At 45.7% G+C, this 27184-nt stretch overlaps 1 protein-coding gene across 1 annotated transcript; it reads left to right on the top strand.

Annotated features, from left to right (window-relative positions):
• The first annotated feature begins 375 nt into the window (after positions 1 to 375).
• On the top strand, positions 376 to 27184 carry CD9 (CD9 molecule). Its single transcript, XM_040439199.1, has 8 exons — positions 376 to 534; positions 16259 to 16361; positions 17632 to 17729; positions 18818 to 18892; positions 21126 to 21227; positions 21413 to 21499; positions 23025 to 23108; positions 26710 to 27184. The coding sequence occupies exons 1-8, from the start codon at positions 469 to 471 to the stop codon at positions 26773 to 26775; spliced, it is 681 nt and encodes a 226-aa protein (XP_040295133.1). The 5' UTR covers positions 376 to 468; the 3' UTR covers positions 26776 to 27184.

Here is a 27184-nt window from a genome sequence, read left to right as displayed (position 1 = left end):
AGGTGTTAGGTCAAGAATTTAGCATGGGGGGGGGGGGGGTGCCATTTCAATTTTTGCCTCAGGCAGCAGGAAGGCTATGTGGTCCCCTGCCCCAGGCCACAAAGCAGCTGAACCCGGGTCCTAGCTGTGCAGGTTACACCGGTAACCCTAGCCTTATATAGGAAAGGCAGGCTGGGAGCAGAAACTGATGAGTCCCTGTACAGCACAATAAATGGAGTAAATCCAGTCAGGTTCAGTAATATCACTGAGTGAATGGCTGCCTCTAATGATAACGAGCAACTTCCAGGACTACTCCATGTGGGTGTGGCTGTAACCTGAGCCAGCTGTGGGAGTGTCCGCCAGCAGGGGGCGCCCGAGCCGTGGGCTGGACTGCAGCCCTGCTAGTAAGGCAACAGGCACACCCTGAGCACAGCCTGGCGCTTTACATTAGCAACTTCTCCTGAGTTCAGCACAGCTCCAGCTGCCACCATGCCCGTCAAAGGAGGAACCAAGTGCATTAAATACCTGCTCTTTGCCTTTAATTTCATCTTCTGGGTGAGTGTAAGCTTCGTGGGCAAGTGTAGGGAGTAAAGGAAGGAAGGGGGGTGCGAACAAGGGGTTGGGGGGAGTCTGCCGAGCGCATAAATGTCCTGCTGGGGAGTGGGTCGTGTCATTGTGTACTATATACCTATGTGGTGTGTACTACATGTATTATATTGTGTCTATATGTTGTGTACTATATGGTACGTTGGTTGTTACCGTGCATTATACGTAATATCTTGTGTGCTGTATGTATTACATCTTGTATTTGTGACTCATATTACATAGCTGTAGTGCAGGCATATGCAAACCTCTCCCTGTGTCAGGCAGGGTCTGCTGGAACCTGTAGCTCCACAGGGACAGGACTGCCCCCACACAGTATAAGGGTTAATGAAACGCCCCCATTCCATGTGGCCGGGCATGCAGGTACATCCATATACTGGGTTAAACACACACCTCTCCCTGTGTCAGGCAGGGTCTGCTGGAACCTGTAGCTCCACAGGTACAGGACTGCCCCTACACAGTATAAGGTTAATGAAACGCCCCCATTCCATGTGGCTGGGCATGCAGGTACATCCACATACTGGGTTAAACACACACCTCTCCCTGTGTCAGGCAGGGTTTGCTGGAACCTGTAGTTCCACAGGGACAGGACTGCCCCTACACAGTATGAGGTTAATGAAACGCCCTCATTCCATGTGGCCGGGCATGCAGGTACATCCATATACTGGGTTAAACACACACCTCTCCCTGTGTCAGGCAGGGTCTGCTGGAACCTGTAGCTCCACAGGGACAGGACTGCCCCTACACAGTATAAGGTTAATGAAACGCCCCCATTCCATGTGGCTGGGCATGCAGGTACATCCACATACTGGGTTAAACGCACCTCTCCCTGTGTCAGGCAGGGTTTACTGGAACCTGTAGTTCCACAGGGACAGGACTGCCCCTACACAGTATGAGGTTAATGAAATGCCCCCATTCCATGTGGCCGGGCATGCAGGTACATCCACATAGTGGGCTAAACACACCTGCGTTACAAAACCCTATAGCTTTCCTGTGTCTGACTGGGCATGCAAGTACTTGTAGTTCTATCAGATAAAAGCTGTCTGGTTGTAGATCCCCCAGGTTACCGACCTGCAGCAATCTATAAAATGGTGAATCCGATTTTTCTCTTTCTATTGATGAAGATGGAGGAGCTTTTTTAGGTTATTGTGACTGTACTTTTACTGACTTCTTCTCTGCGTTCTGCGCTGTGGATCTGAATCGTTTGTTTTTCCACCATACAAATTATGAGCTATCCATTATATAAAATATCAGGTTGCCAATCCTGCTCAGTGGCGATCGACTGGTTGTTTATACAGCTGTTTGGCTGGGGATGCTGAGATTTGTAGTCCTGTAGTTTTCCAGCATGGCTGTAGATGTTGGTGCTTGTAAGTCCTGCGAAAGCAAACTGGCTGATGTTTGTAGTTCCCCACCCACAAGTTAAAGCGAACCTGTCACCGGGATTGTGTGTATAGAGCTGAGGACGTGGGTTGCTAGATGGCCGCTAGCACATCCGCAATACCCAGTCCCTATAGCTCTGTGTGCTTTTATCGTGTAAAAACACTGATTTGATACATATGCAAATTAACCTGAGATGAGTCCAGCATGAAGGAGCCCAGCACCGCCCCGCTTCCTCAGAATTTCCTCCTTGCTCCCCGACGTCAGAAAGCTAGAGCGCCATAATCTTGCGATGCGCGAGCTAGCGCATGCACAGTTCGTTCCCTGAGGCTGATGCCAGCACAGGGAAGGAACACTATGACGACACTGCACATGCGCTAGCTCGCGCATCGCGAGATTACGGCGCTCTGGCTTTCTGATGTTGGCGAGCAAGGAGGAGATTCTGAGGATGCGGGGAGGTGCTGGACTCATCTCAGGTTAATTTGCATATGTATCAAATCGTTTTTTTTACACAATAAAAGCACACAGAGCTATGGGGACTGGGTATTGCGGATGTGCTAGCAGCCATCCAGAAACCCATGTCCTCAACTCTATGCACAAAATCCCGGTGATAGGTTCCCTTTTGTACCTATGACACTGGCTGACTTGTTACATGTGCACTTCGAAGCTGAAGACATCTGTGTTGGGCCCATGTATTGCTGAAATTATGTTTTAATGTATGTAAATGACCTATAGGAGCAATGGGGGTGTTGCCATTACTCCCAGAGGCTCTGCTCTCTCTGCAACGGCCGCACCCTCCGCACTTTGACAGATCCAGGCAGTGTAAACGTCATCACACCTGGCGCAGTAGTTACAGAGAGAGTGGAGCCTCTAAGTGTAACAGCCACGCCCCCGTTGCTCTTAGAAGCTCATTTGCATATATTACAACTTCATTTTTCTCAGCACATAGGACCAACACAGATGTCTTCAGCTGCCAAGTGCTGACCCCACCACCCTGGGTCGCAGTAAACCCCTTCACACTAGGTCATTGAGTTAGCAGCTGGCCATGATGGGATATACAGATGTTGGGTTGGTTTGCTTTATGCCAGAGATCACTAGGGATGGGCGGGAGATCAGAAGTAATTCCCAGGTGTCCCTGTGTCCAGTGGTCTTCCTGGCATCTATAAATCTATTGCCGCAGGGACCCTTCTAGTTTTTAAAGGGATTCAGGGACCAGCAATTCACATTGACTCCTTAGAGACCATGCAGTACGTAGGTTAACCCTTTGATGGAGCTGCAGACAAAATGAGCATTTGCGCTGGGTAAGGCCTGTCAATATCAATTGGTTACCAGCAGCAAGGCCACCCTCAGATCAGATCGTGACTCCGCAGGTGGCATCACCTGCTACCCAAGATGGGATCTAGACTGTGCCCCCTCTAATTAGACATGTGTTACAGGGGAAGGTTGGGTAGTGCCATGGGCTTCGGCTGGTCACTAGGTTAACACGAATGATTTCTTGGGCAATGAAGAGCGTCCTCCACGGATGGAAACTTGTAGAGTCACTGGGACGGGTGGCACAGGCTTTGCCATGTGCTGTGCATTGGTCTACAGCTTCTCAATGGGGTTTTATATATAAACTGTACACGAGGCCTTCGTACCACGGAACACTCTTTTGAATGGGTCACTACTGTAGTTTTGGCGCAGTGCCACATTACTATTGCCGCTGTTCCTGTGAGGCCCAATGGAAAGGTGCTGTTGGACTGCTGGGTCTCGCCGCCTGCTGGTGCTGTGTTGTGGCAATGGTGGTCACCACCTGGCGCTGCGCCAAATGACAGTACGGACCCACTGGAAAGAAGCCACCGTGATGAGTGGGCTTATGAATTTTGATCAAAAAGGATATAAAGTGCATTATATGATGCCGGGAAGTCATCAGTGGGTAGCATGTGGACGTGCGATGGCAGTCGTCACCATTCAAAAACCACAAGTTAATAGGATATTGCATATAAAGCAACTGCTTTAGGACTGATTCACACAAACGTAAGCTGCCCGTACTGTGGACCGCAAATAGTGTTCCACAGTGCACGGGCACCAGCCATGTGAACCCCTTATTGTGGCGCGGACCCATTGACTTGAATGAGTCCGCAATATATGGCAAAAGATAGGACATGTCCAGGGGCTTCCACTCCGTGCCTCCGCTCTGTATCTTGCTTATTGCGGACCCATTCAAGTCAGTGAATCCGCATCCGTGATATGGAATTCACACAGCCAGTGGCGGTATATTGCTGAACTGCCATTTGCGGTCCGAAGTATAGGCACGTACGTCTTACGGTGGTGTGAAGGAGGCCTTAACCGGGACCATTCTCTATGCTATAATAGAAAAAGGGACTGGAGGATGCCCTTTTATGCCCTGCAGCTCTCGGCTGAACACTGGCTCCTGTTTCTAGAAGCCAGGTTACTGCCTATAGCATAGCGGCAACAGGCTGTCATAAAACTGCCCACATCCCTGCTACATTGCTGCTTCTTAGTGGATTTCCAGTCCTGTATAAATGTCGTATCAGTCGTGAGGAATGTTTCAGTTCCTTAGTGTTTTCAAGATCTCTGCTTGCTGTCATTATGTGTAAGCATTCCACAAAGAACATCTCTTACCCTGGACGACTCGGCATAGCCATACTTTACCAGTTGAGAACTTGTAATGGAAATTGAACACTTCCTCTGGGGTTCCACCAGAGATTACACAGTGATTCCGGCAGCAGGACACTCCGGGATCAGATGGAGACTGTTCTAAGGCTTCACACCACCAGTTATGGATGCACGCATGGCATCGTAGAAATGAATGGGTCTGCTATTCGCAAAAATGTGGATTGGACAGGGTTAAAAAATACAGCCTATCAAAAAAGGATTGTCCTGGCTAGGGGTGAGCAAATCGATTCTAATGATCTCATTAGAAAGAGTTCTTCACCTCTGGGGCGGCTACCCCCACAAATAAAGTCTTGCTCCTGCTCCACAACTCCAAGCAGAGGTGGGAGCATAGAGGCTTTGTTTCCACTTCGGGAGCAGCAGCTGTTCATGCGCCGCTAAGCAGGAGTGTAGAGAGAGACGCATGCGCAGTCGCTGTTCAAGTAGCGGAGCCGACCCCTTTGTAATCTCACCAGGTACCAGATTGGCAGGCCTGGGCGAGTGGGTGCATCTTCACCTGTCGGGACACCCCCTCACCGGAGACAAATTGATTCGCTCATCCCTAGTTCCAACCCCTTTCAATTTTAAAATCCTTTTTCATCTGTGAATCTGGGCTTACCCTTATGCAATCTAGTTATCATGGACTACAACTCCCAGCATATACCATTAATCAGAGCCTGCTGGAAGTTGTCATGTTGTTCTTAACCTCCTGGCTGTGACCTCTTTGGGGAGTCCCTTCTCCGGCAGGTTGTTATGTTGCAGCCTTCTGCCTCCCCCCGAGACAGTGCTCTGAGGACTCCTCTATTTTTGTGGCTGACATAATTGGGCCTGGGCAGCGATTTCTCAGGGCGTGGACCTGGCCCGGCCTACACGTCTGTTCATTGTTTTGCAAACATTGGCAGGAGAAAAGCCTAATAAAGAGAGGATTGTGCAGCTCCGGGTGTCCCTCTTAAAGTCCACACGTGACGGAATAGCTGCAGGCTTGCCCTCGTGCATATTCGCGCAGCATATCCGCAGCGTTATATGGTACCAGCAAAGAGATTTTAAGGAATGTCATCCACAAAAAAAAAAAAAAAAACGCAGCATAAATGGACCTGTGGTGTGGATGAGAAATCTGAAACATGTCCGGTGAAACCCTTTGCTGTGGATTTCGCCCTTCACAATGTAGAAGGTGACGTCTGTAGCCATTTCTGCTGCCGCTGACTTTCATCATCCGTGTGCTTTCCGCATCTATATCCATTCAACAAAGTGTAAAACTTGTCCCATACCTGGCTGCAAAATGTGGACCCATTAAAGTTAATGGGTAAGCTGTAAAGCCATTTGCGTTTTTTCTGCACCAACCCCCCCCAATCTTGTGACATATATAATACTGGTACCTTTGTATATGGCTAAGGAGGCTTTGGAACCCCTCAGAATCCAGAGCCCAGGTGCGTCTGCTACCTCTGCACAGTCTATGGCTACTCCCCTGTATAATTTAGCATATGTACACCGCAGATTTAAAGGGATCCTGCAGTTTTTTTTAAACTGATGATCTATCCTCTAGATAGTTTATCAGCATCTGATTGGCGGGAGTCCGACACCCGGGACCCCTGCCATTCAACAGTTTGAGAAGGCAGCGGCGCTGGCAGTAGCGCCGCGACCCTCTCGCTGTTTACCGCAGTCCTAGTGACGTCACAACTAGTATGAATGGCCTGGGCGGGGCTAAGCTCCATTCAAGTGAACAGAGCTTAGCCCCGCCCAGGCCATTGATACTAGCTGTGACGTCACTGGGCCTGCGGTAAAGAGCGAGAAGGTCGCGGCGCTGCTGCCTTCTCAAACAGCCGACATCTGGGCCCCCCGATCAGATGCTGATGATCTACTGGGAGCTGCAGCGCAAGCTCAGGGTTTTCAGGGCTGATTACTTTAAATGGCAACTGTCAGCAGATTTGTACCAATGAAACTACCTGACCTGTTACATGTGCACCTGGCAGCTGAGGGCATCTGTATTGGTCCCATTTTCATATCCGTGTTTTGCGGAACCGCAAATTGTAGACCACAAAGCGGCCAACGGTCATGTGCAGGAGCTCCTACTAGTGAATTGTTAGAGAGACATAAGGGGGTGCTCTATGCTGAGCTACTTGAGCACAAGGGGCCCCTCCACTTATACAACAAAGGGACCCCATGCTTTCTGCGGTGGCTAAGGTGTGAAATAGGGGGCTGCCTTAGAAATGTAAATATTAGCTCAAGGCCGTCTCTCCTCTGGCATACTTGCCATTCTTGATGTGCAGAGTTGAATAGGCCATTGTGCTGTGGTAATTGCCTGTCTTCGGTGGTGTCACGAGACCTCCACGCCTTCACCACAAATCTGTGAGGGACTGGGAAAGGGCACTGCTGACTTCCTGGTTTCTGTGGGTGACGTTCTCCAGTTTCAGGCCAGAATATATGAACATACATATGATTCCTCCAAGAAGACCTCCCAGTAACTCTTGTCCATAGGCTAGTTCTGGCATTGCAGCTTGACCTCATCAACTAATGTGCTGCAATACCAGACGCTTCCTATCTGCAACGATGGCACCATTTCTGGAAAGATCTGCAGTCATTTAAAATAGACTGAGCACTTTTTTGTGCCCTTTTTGTGTAAAATATCTGCACCAACAATCCCACTGTTCTTTCCGAGCTGCTCCTTGCTGAGATGCAGTACCAGACAATGCCTGCGGTCAGGAGTGGTGTGCTTTCCGGAAGTGTGAGGGGAAAAAAAAAAAAAAATCTCAAACCCTGAGGTTTGAAGGGGCCGATGCCACCACAATCATTGACGAAGGAATTTTTAGATTTTTTATTTTTTTTGGGAGCGGAAAAAAATAATTGCTGATCACATCATGAATTCGAGCCAACTCAACTTAAAATCAGCAGTTTTTGGCTAGTTTTATCGAAAGTCTTCAGTTTGCAGGCTGGTCTTTGTGAGAAGTGGTTGTCAAGTAGTTAAAGGGGATTTCCAGGCAGTGGACTCTACAATCATGGGACAGTGTCCGCAGTGAGTTCACCCAGTGACTAGAGAGAGGGAGCGTTATATTGTAACGAGATTCATCTATCTGTGTCACCTCTCCATATATGTCTGCTTTAGTAATTGCTTGCATTCCCCATGTAATAATTCTGGAGCATTTTTATAATTCTATATTGTGCCATTCCTCTATTATTCCTACTAGAATTTTGTGAATGAATCGCCAGCAATCTGCTGCAGAGGTCCATCTTGGGGGTGTGTCCTCACACAGTCAATCACAACACGATCCAATCAGGACTGCTCAAGGGCACACACACCCTCAACTGGGAACACCCATCTGGCCCTTCATGGCAACACTGCTGGCAATGTACTCATAACTTCCAGAGGGAATAATAAAGGAATAGTACAACACAGACTTATAAGAATAGATGCTCCAGATTTCTTATTACATGGGAAATGCAAGTAAGGGCGCCTCACACACTGCAGATTTTGGCAGAAAAATAATTTCCATTTATATGAATGGGGCAGCAAGCACATGGATTTCTGCAAGCCCCATCAAGGTGAATGGAACAGATTTTCAGTCACTGAATTTTCTGCCACAAAATCTGCCGCGTGTGAAGGCGTCCTAATTGTGCTACAGGTCAGGCGACAAATGAGCATCATTCATCCGCCTGCCGACGGCCTTTGTCATTCAGGGTAAAAGATGTTGGATTATCGGTAGCACTTGTGCAACTGAGTGGGATAGGAACCATTGCTACATCTATAAGCTTTGCATTTGTAATAGGTGATATAATCAAGCACCGATTGCTGAGTTTATCATCAATTGGCGCTTGTCCAGCCCAAATATCAGGCAGTGTAATATCACCACTAGTAGGAGGAGGCGTCATTACACAGCCAACATACTGCCTTCCATAACACACTGAGGTTATCTAGGAAGGGTTCCTGATATAACAGCAAGGGAGCAGGGTTATTTGGGGATAGAGGGGAAAGGTTGCCTGTGCAGTGCTGCTGATATCACAGCGAGGGGGAAGGCTGGTCATATCGCAGCGAGAGGGGTCATGTAAGTAGGGCTAGTAATATCACAGTATAGTGATACCTTTTCAGGATATCTTCTGACTCTCAGTAGCAGAACATTTCTAGCCCTACTGACACAGCAGGATGTTTGTTGCAGTGTATCAGTGAAGAACTATCATGCTAGAGTTAAAGGGCATCTGTAGTTCTCCACCTATATCTGTCAGCAGATTTGTAGCTATGAAACTGTCTGACCTGCTATTTGTGCACTTGGAGACATCTGTGTTGGTCCCATGGTCATATGTGCCCACATTGTGGAGAAAAATGAAAAAATGATGTTTTAGTATATGCAAATGAGCCTCTAGGAGCAACGGGGCGTTGCTGTTACTCCTAGAGGCTTATTTGCATATATAAAAAAAAAAAAAAAAACATTTTTCAGGCAGTACAAATGTCATCACACCTGGCCCTGTCAGAGTACAGAGGACACAGCGGTTGCAGAGAGAGCTGAGCCTCTAGGAGTAATGTAAACGCCCTTGTTGCTCCTAGAGGCTTATCTGCATATTAAAACATCATTTATCTTAGCAGTGCGGGCACATATGAACATGGGACCAACACAGATGTCTTCAGCTGCCAAGTGCACATGTAACAGGTCAGCCAGAGTCATAGGTACAAATCTGTTGACAAATGCCCTTTAAAGGGATTGTCTCATCATTGACAATGGTAGGGATCGACCGATATTGATTTTTTAGGGCTGATACCGATACCTATAATTTGTCAACTTTCAGGCCGATAGCCGATAATTTATACCGATATTCTGGGTATTTTTATTTTTGAGGAAAAAAAAAAATTTCCTACACAAATCTGCTGAAAATTAATGTTTATTGTTAACGTGTATTATTATTTTATTTTTTTTGTAAATCTTTTATTTATACTTAATATTTTTGTTTTTTTTTTTATTTTTTTTACTAACTTTTAGCCCCCTTAGGGACTAGAACCCTTGTCCCATTCACCCTGATAGATCTCTATCAGAGTGAATAGGATCTCGCACTCTCCCTGCTGCCCTGTGCTCTGTGCACACAGCAGCATGGAGCTGACTATGGCAGCCAGGGCTTCAATAGCGCCCTGGCTGCCATGGTAACCGATCGGAGCCCCAGGCTTACACTGCTGGGGCTCCGATCGGAGGAGCAGGGGAGAGGGGATCCTGTGGCCACTGCCACCAATGATTAGAACTGGGGGGGGGGGGGGGGGGGGCGCACTGCGCCACCAATGTTTTTACTATTGGGTGGGGGGGCGCACTGCGCCACCAATGAAGATACCTCTCTTTCACATACAGGAGGCGGGAGCTGGCTGCAGAATCACATAGCCGGCTCCCGACCTCTATGAGCGGTAGCTGCGATCCGCGGCACCTAAGAGGTTAACTACCGCGGACCGCAGCTGCCGTTCATAGAGGTCGGGAGCCGGCTATGTGATTCTGCAGCCAGCTCCCGCCTCCTGTATTTGAATTAATGAAAGACTCATCTTTATTGGTGGCGCAGCGGCCACAGCCCCTCCCCTCCTGTTGTCTTCCGTCCTGTCATTGGCGGCAGCAGCATCACAGGGGGAGGAGACACTGCTTCCTTCTCCCCTGTGCTGCGGAGGGAACACAGAACGCGCTGAGAGCAGCACGATCTGTGTTCCCAATACGTTATCGGTATATCGGCAAAATAGATGCCGATACCGATAACGTTCAAAATCCTCAATATCGGCCGATAATATCGGCCAAACCGATAATCGGTCGATCCCTAGACAATAGGGGCATATCGCTAGGATATTCCCTTATAGGTGTGGGTCCCACCGCAGGGACCCTCACCTATATGGAGAACGGGGCCCCGCAAGCGAAGGAGGGTGCCCCCGCCCCTCCCCCCCATTCATTTTCTATGGGGTCGGCGAAAATAGCCGAGCGCTGCCTCGGCTATTTCCGTCAGCCCCATAGAAATGAATGGGAGTGGGGGCCGCGCATGCGCTGTATGCTCCCATTCACTTCTATTGGGAGGCGGCTTGGTGGTGGCCGGACCGGAGTCCTCCAGCCTCCGTTCTCGATATAGGTGCGGGAATGGGGGCCATATCCTAGCGATATGCCCCCATTGTCTATGATGAGACAACCCTTTTAAGGATACATTTGCTGCTGAGTTTAGCATACTCAGGATTCAGATACATTGTAACAAACCGCAGCAGAATTATACCTAGACAGGTTTTGAGCCTCTTGGTTTCTGTCATTTGTGTTTATAGGTCCCCCTTAGAAACTGTACAAATGATAGCTTACAGTCAACAGGCGTGGCTGCGTTCAGTGGTTCACACCCTGGTATGTCCATGGGCTGTAGTTGTTTTATGAGCTGTACCTTTTGTCAGCAGGAGGGATAGTTCAGAAAGAACATGGCAAAAGGGGTATTCCCATCTTCAACACATGGGCTCAAGACCCGCCTATGATGTATACTATAACTATTGAAGATGGGCCCATCATTGGTTGTGAAGACAACACTGGAGAAAAACTATGGCTGCTTTTTGTTGGGAAAAAAAAAATGTTGCTGTACCAGACATGACCTATGGACAGGTGTGGAGCTGATTCTGAAAGAAAGCAGCCATGCTCTCCTGCGCTTACACAGCCCCTTTGAAGTTACCGTAAGCGCCCTTTGGGCCAGACACACACAAGCAAGTTCAATGTGAGGAACTTGCAGCGTGTCAGTGTGAGGCCCCGTTTTGACCTCCGCTCCTCTGAGAGGATCGCACAGCTTTCTGCCTCATGCTCACGTCAGTGATTTCCATCAGTGATTGTGAGCCAAAACCAGGATTGGATCCTCCACAGACATAAGGAATAAGGGAAAGATCTGCACCTGTTCTGTGTTTAGAGCCACACCTGGTTTTGGATCACAATCTCTGATGGAAGTCACTGACCAAACACTTGTGTGAATGAGGCACTATACTGATTTCTAATGCTGTGTGACCCTGAGAGACCTGGAATCTATTGTTTTACACTGACAACATTATCTCAGTGATTCCAGGACTCTCAGGGTCGCACAGCATTAGAAATCATCATAATGCTGTGCGATCCTGTCAGTGGAGCGGAGGTCAGACTGAGAGCTCACACTGACACGCTGTGAGTCCCTCGCATTGAACTGAACTCGCGTGCATGGCCGTACTCTTGGGCTTCGGTAATGAGGAAGGACACATGCAGGCTGGAAGAAGAGTTGACCAATTGTAGGGTGCTTTCACACCTCCGGTGTCAAACTCTGGCAGACAAGTGGAGGATTTGCAGTACACAAACAGCATGCAGCTTTTGTATCTGGTTCTCCGCTTGCCTGACGGAATGCGTACGGATCTCCGCTGGACCCGATTATACTTGGGGCCGGCAGACATTCTGGCAGAATAGGAACGAGAGAATATCTGGCAGGCTGTGCTCTGCCGGAATTTAAACCAGACATGTGAAAGTAGCCGTACAATATTTGTTGTCCTAGGTTTCCATGGCTTCTATATAGACTTTTATGTTACCATGGTTACAGACTACAAACAAACACTGTGTTGTCAGATCCAGCAATCATGCTCCATTCCTCCTACCATTTTATTTAAATTTTTTGGTATAATCTGCACTCGTGTACAGGTACCCTTATTGTCTGTAGGTTATCAAGAAGTAGAGGGTGTGAAATAAAATATGACACCAGAATAAGACTCCCCATGGTATGTTTGCAGTTTACCATGGCGATACACAAGTTTTCATAGAAGCCATATGCACGATATGGTAGCAATAGCAGTAAGATTGGCAAATTTATTTTATTTAGACGCACTGGCAAAATTGGTTGCAAAAGTACACATACCCTTTAATATGGAGATGCTGCATTTATTCGGTTTCATAAAATGTCACCCAATAAACAGTCTGACATTTAGTTGTCTTCCATTTACGAGCTTGGTCTTAAAAGGAACCTGTCACCGGGACTTTGTGTATAGAGCTGAGGGCATGGGTTGCTAGATGGCCGCTAGCACATCCGCAATACCCAGTCCCCATAGCTCTGTGTGCTTTTATTGTGTAAAAAATTTGATACATATGTAAATTAACCTGAGATGAGTCCTTTCCTGAGATGAGTCCAGCACTGCCCCGCATCCTCCAAATCTCCTCCTTGCCCCCTTACGTCAGAAAGCTAGAGTGCCGTAATCTCGCGATGCGCGAGCTAACGCATGCGCAGTGTCCTCATAGTGTTCCTTCCCTGTGCTGGCATCAGCCTCAGGGAATGAACTGCGCATACGCTAGCTCGCACATCGCGATATTACGGCGCTCTAGCTTTCTGACGTCGGGGAGCAAGGAAGAAATTCTGAGGATGTGGGGCGGTGCTGGACTTATCTCAGGTTAATTTGCATATGTATCAAATCGGTTTTTTTACACAATAAAAGCACACAGAGCTATGGGGACTGGGTATTGAGGATGTGCTAGCAGCCCATGTCCTCAGCTCTATACACAAAATCCCGGTGACAGGGTCCCTTTAAGGTGAGACTGTTTTGGTTATAATTCAGCTTTTTTGCCTCTGCCTGGTGTAAACAATGTTGAGAGATCTCTAATTCTCATGGAGGCTATTAGGGTTTTTCATGTTACCTTGGAGCTTTCTCTAAATATAATTAGCGTCGTAGCCGAATTGTGTGTGGGTGTGGTGGGGATAAATATTTAAAGCGATAGGATAGAGCATTATCAAGAAAATGATTGGCTCGATTCAAATAGCCATAGTATGCTTGTGCTGACTTGACAACCCCAAAAGCATGTAGGCTTGGTTGTATGAGCCTATAAAATGGTGTTGAACTTGTGTTACCCTTTCTCCATGAGTATGAAGTAGATCTTGATATCCCCCTATTCTCCCACGGTCTTCCTGTTGCCATTGCTATAGTTAAAGGGGAGGCACCCAACCTGAGAGTCATTCTGCTCAGCAGCATTAGTAGTCAACATCTGAGGTTTAGTATCTTGAATTTTGTGCCTCGCATAACTTTCCTTGTCTTTCAGAACAATCATGATTCCGTTATAGTTGAGGGAGTCTTGGAAGGTGCAGCCTACAGATTAAGGCAAGGCTGTTATCTATAAAATTTGGCCCTGAAGTTATAAATGTCAGGAATTGATTAAGCCTTTCACCTGATGGCATCTAAAGGAATGTGCAATAAAGACAAGACGTTTTTGCGACCACCTTGGTGTCTTTACTAAAGAGAAGTTAAAAGTGTATGGTTAAGGTTTCATGCACACAAACTTATTTTTTTCCCCGCATCCGATCCACATTTTGTGCTGGTCAGATACAGACCCATTCACTTCAATGGGGCTGCAAAAGATGCAGACGGCACACTGTGTGCTGTCCGCATCTATATGTCCACTCTGTGGCACCCGCAAAAAATAGAAATGTCCTATTCTTTTCCCTCTTTACAGACAAGGATAGAACTGTTCTGTAGAGGCCACAACGTTCTGTTCCGCAAAATGTTTTGCGGACCACAAAAGAGGCAACAGTCATGTGCATGAGCTCTAACTTTGCCAGTTGGCTAAGCAGGACCACGTGCCTTTATCCTCGCTGCTTTCTGATGTCCTAATAATTTTATGATCATCTGATTTCCACATAGCTCTACCTCCTCCTCACATGATATTTCAGTCACATGCAGCTCTTTCCTTACTAATGTCATCACATGGTGGGCAGGTCACTACCTCCCTCATAACCAGCACACTCCTCTCCTGCTGCTCTCCTTATTGCTATGACCTTTCATAGAGTGCTGTTCCCGGCAGCTTCTCTTCTATTCTGTACACACCCTTCTCTGGGTTTCCCATAGGTCTCGTTTACATGTTAGTGATGACGTTCGTGACAAGATTGTCTGTGAAGGGCCCATATTTGGTCCTTATGTCCTTTTTTTGCCCTCCGTGTGTCAGCCACTGTTGTGGTAAGGGAGGGTTCTGTGCCAGGTGTGAAATAGATCTTTCCAGTGTGTAGACCTCTTCTCCCTTCCACATTCATGCTGCGGTCGGTTGGAAATATGTTGCTGTCAGCTTGTTGCTGAGGAAACATAACACTTGCCGTTTTCTGTGCCCAGAATTTCCAGTCGCTTCCTTTATCTCTCTTGTGTTGAGTGTTGTGTAAGAAGCCCTTGCGGACTTTAAATTTAGATACAGCAAGAACGATGCTCGTTCAGTTGCCTACAGAAGTATCTGAGATGGATCTTGAGCTTCATGAGTACAATGCTAGAACTACTGTAACACTAGTGAGAGCAGGCCTTGAACTAGAAATACGTAGCATACTCTTGAATTGGTGTCAATAAGATCACAGGAGGTCATGTTGTAGCCTGATGTGGCTGTTTCAGTGTAACCCATCGCTGTTAGTCCCAGGAGGAGGCCGGGTGAGTGAAGAAAACTAGTTTGTGCAGTGATCTTGGCACCATTATTGATCTGCATTACGCCAAGAGAACAATGAGTCATCTTTGTCGAGGTAGAACGCAGATGTATCACCACTATTAGCTTAAAGGGCCACTAACCCCAAAATTGCCTGAATATATAAGCGCCACTGCTACAGTCAGTCACATATGTAAATAAATCCATGAGATAAAGTAGTAGTGATGGGGCAGAGACTTTTTTTTTTTTTTTTTTAGCCTTCTGGCTTTCATCGTATTTGAAAAAGCACCTATACATATTAAACTATAATCTGCAATTTAAAAGGCATTCATGATAGAAACCCGACGGATGCCATTATAGTACAAAGAGATCCGGCATTGTAGACTATGCTGGATACAGCAATTCCGCTATTCTGCTGGAACAGTCCCGGAATGGCCTGATGTGGACATAGCCTTAAAGGGGGTTTTCCAAGATTTTTTATTGCTGACGACCTATCATCTGGATAGGTCATAAGTATCTGGTGGGGGTCTGACACCCGGGACCCCCACTGATCAGCTGTTTTTAGAAGGCAGCGGCACTCCTGTGCCTGCGCTCACCAAGCACAGCTCTGTACATAGTATATCCGCTGTTCATGGTATTGCACTTGGCCCCATTTACTTTAATAGAGCTGCGCCTAGGCCACAGGAGCGATGAGAGTGACCATCACTTGGCATAGGAAAAGCTGCGAAAAGGCCACAGCACTCACCGGAGCGCCGCTGTCTGCTCAAACAGCTGATCGGCGTTGGACCCCCACCAATCAGATACTGATAATCTATCCAGAAGATAGGTCATCAGTAAAAAAAAATCTTGGCCAACCCCCTTTAAGGCTATGTCCACATCAGGTTATTCCGGGACTGTTCCAGCAGAATAGCGGAATTGCTGTATCCAGCATAGTCTACAATGCCGGATCTCTTTGTACTATAATGGCATCCGTCGGGTTTCTATCATGAATGCCAGCTTTCTGCTGGAAAAATACCACTGCATGCAGTAGTTGTGTGTACTAATGGGTATGGGGAGCTCCACAGAAGGATCAGATGTGTTGCGTTCCAGCTCCTGATCCTTTTGTTCTCCCTGGAGATATCTCTGCACCAGCAGCGGCTTTCTCATCTCTCTCCTTACATTTATGGGGGGCATGCTATGTAGTAATGTCTCTTTACATTTGTGTGATTGTGTCATTGTTACATTGCAGTAGAGAAGTCATTTACTAATGGTTATGCATTACATTTTTTGCTTCCCCCCTCCAGCTTGCAGGAACTGCTGTTCTCGCAATAGGACTATGGCTGCGGTTCGATAATCAGACGAAGACCATGTTCGAGTCGGATTCCAATCCAAGTTCCTTTTATACTGGTGAGTCTCTCATTCTAATGCTTCATTTAGACTGCCCAGTTTTCAGGCAGATTATCCGGAGCGAACGTTGGTTCTGGATAATCGGCCCGAGTACATCGGCGATATATCTCCTCATAAACGAACAAAACGCTCATTCATGGGGTTCAAATAATCTTTTCTGGGCAGTGGATCATGATGTTAGGATTGTTGGAGATTTATTAAAAGTGGTGTAAAGGAAAACTGCCTTAGTTGCCCATAACAACCAATCAGATTCCACCTTTCATTTTTCAGAGCTCCTTCAGAAAGTAAAAGGTGGAATCTGATTGGTTGCTATGGGCAACTAAGGCAGTTTTCCTTTACAACATTTTGGTAAATGTCCCCCAATGTATGAGAACGATCCATGGGAGAGAAAAAAATTGACATGTTAATTTGTCACTTGACCACGGAGCGGGAGTAAAGCGCTTGCTATAACTCCTGCTCCGTGGTCTCCCGCTGGCCCAAATGCGCTCGGAATACTCACCTTTTCAGCAGGGGGCCTCCGGACACTCCACAGCACGTCCGTGGTCCCGCGCTGCACTGATGTCCGCACTCTATGACGGACACGATGAAGTGTCTGTGGCGGCAGCACCCCTGCTGGAAAGGTAATAGGGTGAGCTCTGTACACAGTGGCACTGTTTTCTGCCAGGAATGCCCCGGCTCCGTGTACATTCACATACACTGTGAGCTCCAAAGTGGCCGTCCTGTAGATTGTTTACTTGAGCTGGATTTCCAATCACCACAGAAGGCAAAGCGCTGCATTACTAACTAACTTATGATTGACATTTAGACAGCAAATACGGAGCTGTCAGCAGCCGCTGGATAAATAGTCCTGACAAGCATTAATAACAGCGGAGGATGAGCGCAGTTATGAGACGTAAAATGCACTCCTGGATTGTATTTACAGTTCTCTGCCGCCCAGAGCCCCTGCACTCACTTCTGGGGGACCCCTGCCAAATGGCATATCTCAGATTTTCAATAATCGTGTTTGAAGGCAGAGTTTCACTTTCAAGGTATGTTAAAAGCATACTGTATATAAACAGATTTATGAAAAGACCCATCCCAAAATGCCATAAAAGTCCCATAAATGGCTCACTCTGTGACCCATTTTCACAAACTCCACCTCTTTACAGTGGGGATCCCCTTCCCCCACCTTCCCAGCCATTTCCTGACTTCTCTCGGTGGTATGTGATTGATCATTGGCTAGAAAACGTGACGTTAGAAGACGTTTCATCTCCTGTCTTTCTTCTTGTAGGAGTCTACATCTTGATTGGTGCTGGAGCCCTTATGATGTTGGTTGGTTTCCTCGGATGCTGTGGTGCAATTCAGGAGTCAGAATGCATGCTGGGACTGGTAAGTTTTTTTTGTTTTTTTGTTTCATTGACTATTGCTTAAGTAGCCATTCCTTAATATGTGGCCATCAGATAGGAGAGTGTAGGAAATATGAGACTGGAGGGATCGGAAAATGATAAATCTGTCTTTAGCTACCATAAAGGAAGGGGTATCCAGATTTCCCCCAGGCAGTGATGTAATATTATGGAATTGCTCTGTGTGCCATTACCAGTTATTTGCATCTCAGTGTTTATAGCCCATTGGAAGTCCCATAGAAGTGAAAGGAGCGAGTGCACATATGCGTGGTCACCTTTCCATTCACAGCAGCCATGAGACACGGGTTGTGTGGATATCAGAAAATGTGAAAATGGGAATACATTTTTAAACAAGTTTTATGACGTTAAAATAATGGTCTATTTATTTTTTTTGGTGGTGGGTGGGATCTGGCTGAGCTCAGCTCATTTCGCGTAAAGGGTTTGTCCGGGTTCAGAGCTGAACCCGGACACAACCCGATCTGCACTTATTCACAATGAATGAGTGGAGCATCTGAGCTTTTTACGCTCCAATGCTTCCCCTTGCCCTGCGCTGATTCTTACAGGGAAAGGGAATTTTCTTGATCTGGTGACATACCGGGCTCTCAATGGGTAAAGCTAGGTGGAGGCTTCTGCCTAGCAATGAGCCCGGTGACATCACTAATAGGCGGTCTTTAGCACTGCTCTAGCCTGTTTGTACAGGCTAGGGCAGCGCTAAAGTCTGCCCATTAGAGCTGATGACGTCACAAGGAACACTGCTAGGCGGAAGCCTCCACCTAGCAGTATCAAAAGGTAAACCGCGCAGGGCAAGCTCCGATGCTCCACTCATTCATGGCAAATGACTGCAGATCAGGTTGTCTTCAGTTTCAACTCTGAACCCAGACAACCCCTTTAAATAATGCTTAGCTGCAATACTAGGCCGAGCCAGTGGATAAGAGCGGCACTGTTGTCCCTGAAAAAGCAGGCTGTTATTTTGTAATCTCGTATATTCCCAGGGTTAATGTCTGTGTGCTCTAGTTCATGCATTTGAAGATATCATGGAGCATTTCTATTTACTGTTCCTTTACGCCCCCACAGTTCTTTGCTTTCCTCCTGGTCATTTTTGCCATTGAAATCGCTGCAGGAATCTGGGGTTTCGCCAATAAAGATAAGGTAAAAAATTATTTGTGTCTACTCATTGGGCATGATGCAATAAATGAGTGTATTCTATAAATATTTCCTGGGTCTGCCTTTCAAAATCCTTCAGGATTCGTGAGAGCACTCAAAGGGATTGGCCGCTTTCTGGCTACTTGTGACCAATGTATATGTAAGATGACTATGTGGCACTTACTAATATAACCTTTGTTGATATTCTGTGCCGTTTGCTACATATCATAAGTCATATCCACTTGTTAGTCAGCTCTTCTATGCTGTCCACATAGAGGTCCTGTCTATAAGATGGCCGCTGATGGAGGTTCATGTGACCAGACACATCACTCAGCCTCCTCCATTCTGTGCAGATGGCAGGTGCAGTGTATTTAAACAGAGACATCACATGGAGGTGATTTGTCTGGTCACATGACCCTCCATCAGCAACCATTTTATGGACAAGACCTCTGTGAGGACAGCACAAACAAAGGGCATACCTTATGAAATATAGAAAATGGCACAGAATTTCAACAAAGGCTATATTAGTGTCATCTTACAAACACATTGGTCAACAGTAACCAAAAAGGAGCCAACCCCTTTAATAATAAATGGAAATGGGGCTGATTTTAGGGGTTACCAAACGTGGCAATTTCCCATGGCTTCTTGAAAATGGGATCCCAAGATGCAATCTGAGGGTGAAATGGAAAAACCCTGAATATTTCTTGGAACAGTATATACAGCACTGTTATGTTGTAGTATTATACGGACACCCCAGAATAGCAGGGTTGCTTGTGTGAGCACTATATGGCGGAATTCAGGTTTGTCTTAGAAGTTTGTGGCTTATGTAGGAAGTGTATTTTAAGGAACATAGGTCATGTGAACAACCCTTATCTGTCATGTGGAATCTATGGCAGAAATCGGAGGCTGACCTCAGATTTTTAGCAGCAGACTTGCCGTATGAACTGTCGTCCTTTCATGAAGTTAATCCGTGTGTGTTTGACACAGAATACTTGCCTACATCCACATGAAAAAAAATGTGAATAAAAAAAAAGCAGAGAGAGGAGGCAGATATGTAGATATTGTCCTGATGAAGGGAGCCACACGACACTGAAACGCGTTGACTTCAATAAACCGGTGTGATGGTTAGAGATGGCCTTGCGGTTCGCCCAGCGGTCGTTTCGCGGCAAACTTTGCATGTATTATTTTACATTGTGAAGAACTTTGACCCATGACACATCCATCAGGTGGTACAGGACAGCCAATCGAGACATTTCAGCACATGGACATACCCCCATTTTACATTCAGTCTTTTGCCAGTGTAGGGAGAGGTTGCTGTGTGGTGCAGGGACAGGCTGTTAGGGACACCAAACGCTAGCTAATAGGTCCACAAAAGTCCTTTTAAGAACTGGTATAGGTGTGATACACAGAGGGGTGCGATATACTTATAATATACTTTTATAATGAGTCAAAAATACATAGATCTATATAGTGATCACCTGGAAGTCAGGGGCTTACTAGGGCCATTTTTATATAGGGTAAGGTTCCGGACGGGGTCGCTCTTATCAGGGCGGGTGGTCTGTGGTTAGGCTATCAGGGCCAGAATAGCACCTTCCCTGTAAGGCAATATCAGGGACAGTTCTTTGCCCACCTTGTCCTTCAATACCACATCATCATCTAGCCCAGGGATGGATGTTTTTTGCTTTCCCTCTGGGATTTATAGATGTGCACTGGAACCCCCCGGATTGTGGTAGGACATATGGTTTCTGATTTGGTGCCACCGAGCACCTGTTATTGCCTACTTTTGCTTAACTTTAAGGGTCCATTCGCACGTCCGCAAAATGGTACGCATCCGTTCTGCAAATTTGCAGAACGGGTGCAGACCCATTCATTTTCAATGGGGCCGGAATATGCTGTCCGCATCCGCAGTGGGACTATTTGTGCACTTCTACTAAGTATTTGGTGGCTGCAAATATGAGCAGAAGGTTTTTCAGGTTCACCTGCCATTAAAGAGAATAGAGCCCGCCGCAAACTTTCGGTTCGCGAACCGTCCTGGCCGATGTTCATCTATCACTAGTGATAGTACACCCCCTGCCTGAGATACCGTGCCTCACAGCGGCAAACAAGTGGTTCCAGCACTTCCAGTTTTTCTTCTTTATAACACATGAAAAAAATGCAGTCTTAACATACCCAGAAGAAAACTGTGAAAAAATAGATGTAGCTTATATTGTCATCTAATGTTTCTTTTCGTTCTCTATAGGTGGTCGATGAGCTGCAGAAGTTTTACACAGACACCTATCAAAAATATTTACTATCCAAAGAACCTTCGCTGAAAGAAACCATAAAGTCAATTAATTTTGCTGTAAGTTCCTTTCTCAAAGCCTGCAGCTCAATTCTCACACGACCCCCTCTCCCTTGAGCGCTGTATCCCCACTGTTTTATATATACTTGACACATTTCTTTTTATTTTCTTCCTTTTTGTGCTGTAACTATTATTTATTGTTGTTTGCATTATGTAAGTTTTGTCCTTTTGGTTTTCTTTTGCAGTTGAACTGTTGCGGTTTGGCGGGTCCTGTTGATGCTTTGTTGACAGATACTTGCCCCCAGACTGGCTTGGAAACATTGAGTGCCCAGGTATAGTATATAACATTATATTGGGCAGTTTGTGTTAAGAGTTTATTATATATGGTGGTGAGAATAGACACCTTCCACCTGCTCCACTCCCTTTTCCATTGTCAGCAGACGCTGACAAGACTGTGTAAAGCTGCATTTACACGAGCCAATATCCGTCCAGATTACCGGAAACAGACGTTTCCCACAATCTGCCCATGTAAATGTGCTGATGGTCACCTGGCGATCCTGTCGTTCATGCAGGCACCACCGATAATAGTTTCTGGGCAGCACATCGTGCTTTCTAAACAGTGATCTGCTGCTCAGAAACCATGATTCTATATCAGGACGAGGGATCGCAATAGCGTCCTCATACAGTGAAGGAGATCACTACATGTAAATGTGTGGTCTCCTTCACTGAGCAAGCAGCCCACTGTTGGGAAGGAACGCTAAATCTTAATCTAAATCAATCCACCTTGAGTCAAGCTTTTATTACAAACGTAAAGCGTAGACACCCAGAAAATACAGGCAGCGTGCGACTCAAATATGGCCACTCCCAAGGGAAGGTTTTATCGGTACAACAATTAAAGAAAAAGAATGACCACATCACCGTCAGTAGCATTCCAGTTAGTCAATTGGGTTAAAATACATGAGAGAATGGGGCTCATTTACTAAAGACTGCAGTAAGATGCGGAAAATGGATTAAGGGGTGCGTGCCTTTTAATACCTTAGTTGTATGTTCTGCAGATACTGGAATGTACAATAGCTAGGAGCTGGAGTAGATTTCGGTTATAATTTATGCCAGTGCTGCGCCCTTCTGCTAAGCTCTGCCTTTTCTATATTTTTTTTTTTTTTTTTGCACAAAATGCTGTTTGAGCCACAATTTGCAAATGTTTTATGCAAAAAAAGCATTTTGTAAATGAACCCTGTTGCCTTTAAGTGGTTGTCCAGAAGCTGCTCTTTGAAGCAACTTGTTACTGTAGTAGTAGTGACCTCCACCTCCATATTAGACTATAGGGAATTTCCCTTCATGCTTCCAGTGTGTTTTATGAAGCATTCCAAGCATCTGCTGTATATATCAAATCGCAAAAAGTGCCATCACTTGTCCATATGCTTTAATTCTTACACCATAGCTAGCTGTAGAATCATAACACGGCCCCTGAGGGGTTAACTGCTGCTGATCGCAGCTCCCTGTCAGAGGTCGGGTGCCGGCAACAGCCTACTGTATTTGTATTAATTAGTTTAAAAACATTGGTTGCCTATGCAGTGAACGCCATAACAGAACAGAAAAAAATTAAATAAAAGCTGCACGATTTGCCATTTTTAGTAACCTTGTCCCCCCAAAAAAACAGGGTAGGACTGTTTGATTATGGGCCGGACATTCCATAAAATGCGGAATGCACTCAGCTTTTTTGGTGTTTTTTATTTTTTGCATGGTATAGAGTATCGCAATACTTTTTTATGGTATCGAATTTGAATCTGAATTGGCCAATGTGACCTGACTTTGATTTGTGGTGATTTCCCCCCCCCCCCCCCCCCCATTTTCCAGAGTTGCCCAACTGTCATTGCAGAAGTTTTTAACCAGAAGTTTCACATCATTGGAGCAGTTGGCATTGGAATCGCTGTGGTCATGGTATGTATATTTGGATATATAGTGGGGAAATCCTTGCCCTTAAAGTCTGTCACAGACTTTTCACGAATAAAAATACCAGCTTCCTCCCCTGACATCACAGTGATGTGTCTCTATATCTCATGCAGGCGCCTGCGCAGACCATATCCCTGAGGCAATAGCCCACAAAAGGGAATGTAGTGCGCAGGTCTGGAAGCGCAGCAGATTTGGAATTGCATAGCTGTCATGTCAGGAGAGAGGGGATAGGTCGTGAGTAAAAATATGTTGGAAAACCCCTTTAAAGTTATTTTCCTGGACAGTCAATGGATACCCAAATGACATACAGGTATGTTAGGAATGCTTTTACCGCGTACTGATGACCATTGCTGGTAGTTTTATCAGTGAAAAGTCTGGAATCGCTGTATATGAATATCTTAAAATATTGTTTTGCATGATAAGAATTTAATAAGACATGGGGGTTTTCTTAGGATAGCTGTACACTTAAAGGAAATGTGTCCCCAAAAATGTTATCTGCCAGTTAAAATCAGATGGCGACACGCATCCTTTTTTTTTTCCAATCCTTTTTTTAATTTTCTGATTTTATAGATTTTTATTTTTATTTCCTGAACAATATTATGGGGGCGGCCATCTTCCCTGAGATGTTCTTAACAGCATTTGCAAAGCATTAAAAAAATTGTGTACGGCAGCCCCACGGGCCATAGATACAATTGTCAGGAGGGACATCACTGACTTCTATGGGAGAGTTTTCCAGGCATCTTCTGTGACCTGTGTAGAGGTCATTGTACAAGGAAAGAATAGATCAGCTTTGACAATCGCCTATTGTGAATAGTGGATCCTGTCTTAGGCTACTTTCACACTAGCGTTAATACTTTCCTGTATTGAGATCAGTCGTAGGGTCTCAATACCAGAAAAAAACGCTTCCGTTTTGTCCCCATTCATTTATAATGGGGACAAAACGTAACTGAACAGAACTGAATGCTCCAAAATGCATTCTGTTCCATTGTCATACCGGAGAGCAAACCGCAGCATGCTGCGGTTTGCTATCCGTCCTGGGATGCGGAGCAAGACGGATCCATCATGACCCACAATGCAAGTCAATGGGGACGGATCCATTTTCTCTGACACAATAGAAAACGGATCTGTCCCCCATTCACTTTCAATGGAGTTCATAACGGATCAGTCTTGGCTATGTTAAAGATAATACAACCGGATCCGTTCATAACGGATGCAGACAGTTGTATTATCAGTAACGGAAGTGTTTTTGCTGAACTCTGCCTGATCCAGCAAAAACGCTGGTGTGAAAGTAGCCTAATCTATACACAGAGGTGGTATCTTCTTATCATTACAGGCAGGTTTAGAATAATATATAACTGCAGTAAAGTGATCTGTGCAGACCAAGAAGTGGCGCCAATTATTAGATATAGTGGTCAGTGCAAAAACTGCAGGAATTTATATTTTTTTGTTTAAACATATGGAATACATTGAAAATTAAAAATAACATCAATAAATTGTTTAAAAATATGTTAAACATAAAAAAGTGATTTAAACAGCAGGTCTTTTTCTGAAGACACATTCCCTTTAGATAGCTGTCACTCCCAACACCCCCACCCATACACATGCATGCTTAACTTGGCCAAGCATGCATGTGTTCTCAGTGGGAAGGGGACAGCAAAAGGATCAAGCAGTTGTTATCCAGCACGCCTTATACTTGCCTCTCCCAAATTTGCCATCGGAGGGGAGTGGGGAAGCCCACATGTACATTAGATGGTCAAGCAAAAAGGAGGAGCTCAACTTGCAAACATCTTATGTGTACGGCCAGCTTTAATGTAATTTTGCTGTTGTAGAGTGTATGCATCTCTAGTACCCGTCTGGCTGTGCTGCTTCTGCCAGATCCGACAGCACACTGCTCCTGGCTGTGTCTGTTCTCTCTCCTCTCCCCTGCAATCCATCAGTGGCGGTCGTGCTTGTACACCAAAGGAAAAAGCGCCGGCCTATTTGGTGGTCGGGACTGTAGGAGCACACATGGGCTAGTGCTTTTTCCTATAGTGTGCAAGCACAGCCACTGCTGATGGATTGCAGGGTGGTCGTATCCATGGAAACGAGCAGTATATAATGTGATGGAAAAATGAATCCAGACCGCAAAGGAGGCAATATGGATAATAACAATATATTAGTAAGTGGCCTTTTTTTAACTTCCTCTACATAATAAATGCTATTTGCTGAAGTGATACAACCCCTTTAAGATGGCCCTGAGCCATTTGTAGTCTGACTGGAATCCTTCCCAGAAACGCGCAGGCTTGACTTTGCTAAATATGGATTGTACTTCAGTGAAACAGTCCAAAACAGCGACCTCTTGTCGCTTTTGATATTCTGTTAAAAAGGATCTTGTGTAAAGGTCTACCTTTTTATATATTACATTTACCTTTTATATATTGCCATGTCTGCAGACAGAAATGTCAGTGACAATGGACAAGGGATTGCTGGCCATAAGTTATTTCAGAGGACAGTTATGTCCTGCATGCAGATGGAGAGGAGAATATGTCCAATTCTATTCAGAGCAGTGACAACTAGTTGCTATGCATACAATGCCACAGTCTTTTCAATGGGGTTGTCAGGAAGCGTGTTCCTAGCAACTGGTCCATCTCAGACTACCCCTCTTCCCCCTCCACTTCCTGTATAGGAAAGATTACTTACCTGCTTCCTGGCTCCTTCCCCTCCAGACCTGCAATGCTTTGCTGGGCTGTCTCGCTGAAAACTTGCGCTTTGGCGCCGCCAGTAGCCAATCGCTGGCCGCAGCAGTCACCAGATCCCTTCGTGTCATATGACCATTTGTTATGACGTAGGGAGAGCTGGTCACCGCCGTAGCCAGGCATAGGCAGCAGGTGGCAGGAAGCAGGTAAGTAATCTTCCCTTTACAAGTCCGGCCAAGTGGGAGGTTTGCCAAAAATCCTCCCATTCTTGCACAACCCTTTTAAGGCAGAAATCAAACCAAATGTTCATCTCAAGACAGAATTACTACTGAACGGAGGTAAGTAATAGGGGGAAAGGAGGCAGGACACTGTCGCTTTGCTAAAAGGGAATTTTTGGGAAGATCTGCTTTTTATTTAGTGATGGCCTATCCTCAGGGTAGGCCATCATTAGATGATCAGTGGGGATCAAACACCCTGCACTTTGCCCATCATCTGTTCGAGTGTAGCTCCTTTACTGTATGGTGCCAGAACTACACAGAACCATAAATTGTGTGGTGGAGGAAGTCATTGGCAGCAGCACAATCAGTTGTGTGGTGGAGGTAGTCATTGGGAGCAGCACCATCAGTTGTGTGGTGGAGGTAGTCATTGGGAGCAGCACCATCAGTTGTGTGGTGGAGGTAGTCATTGGGAGCAGCACCATCAGTTGTGTGGTGCTGCTCCCAATGAATACCACCACCACACAACTGATGGTGCTGCTCCCAATGACTACCTCCACCACACATCAGTTGTGGGGCTGTTGCCCTATTGGTTTACTTATTGGTGGGTGATAAAACGGGATAGATCCTCAAATGGTTTTCCTGGAAAACATATTAGGTGGGGGACTCCTTTTAACCTGCTGCCCTTTTGTCTTGCAGATTTTCGGAATGATCTTCAGCATGATTCTTTGTTGCGCCATCCGAAACAACAGGGAGATGGTATAATGGAAGTGTAAAGTCAACCAAATCTTCAGAAGGGGGTGGGGGAGGGGATAAAGGGATGAAGTCAGTCTTAGTATTTTGAACAGCCTTTTCTAAAAAATAAAGTTGTGCTATATTTTTATTTTAATGCAAGGCTTTCTCATTGGCTTTATTGTTACATATTTTTTTTTGCCTTTTTTATAAAACGCTCACCACTTGTCTGTGTTTCAGATGTTCAACCAATGATACAAGGTACCTGATTTGTTGATAGGTTAAATTCTTATATATATATATTGTATATCTACACAAGGCCATGGCTAGTTTATTCTGGTTAAATCTGTCTTTTGCTTTTCTTAAAATAATAATCAAAAAATGTATAACTTATGTTGAATATAATTTGATACCTAATTAGAAAATAAAAATCCTGTACAAA

Source organism: Bufo bufo, chromosome 1 (genome assembly GCF_905171765.1).
Source record: "Bufo bufo chromosome 1, aBufBuf1.1, whole genome shotgun sequence".
NCBI lineage: Eukaryota > Metazoa > Chordata > Amphibia > Anura > Bufonidae > Bufo > Bufo bufo.
The sequence above is the reverse complement of the archived record's forward strand: the minus strand, read 5'-3'. Positions and strand labels throughout refer to the sequence as shown.

Excerpts from the sequence above, each read along its gene's own strand:
- CD9 (XM_040439199.1), top strand. The coding sequence starts at position 469 with ATGCCCGTCAAAGGAGGAACCAAGTGCATTAAATACCTGCTCTTTGCC. Across the intron at positions 18,893-21,125 it reads GTTTCGCCAATAAAGATAAG|GTGGTCGATGAGCTGCAGAA; the intron begins GTAAAAAATTAT and ends CGTTCTCTATAG. Across the intron at positions 23,109-26,709 it reads TTGGAATCGCTGTGGTCATG|ATTTTCGGAATGATCTTCAG; the intron begins GTATGTATATTT and ends TTTGTCTTGCAG.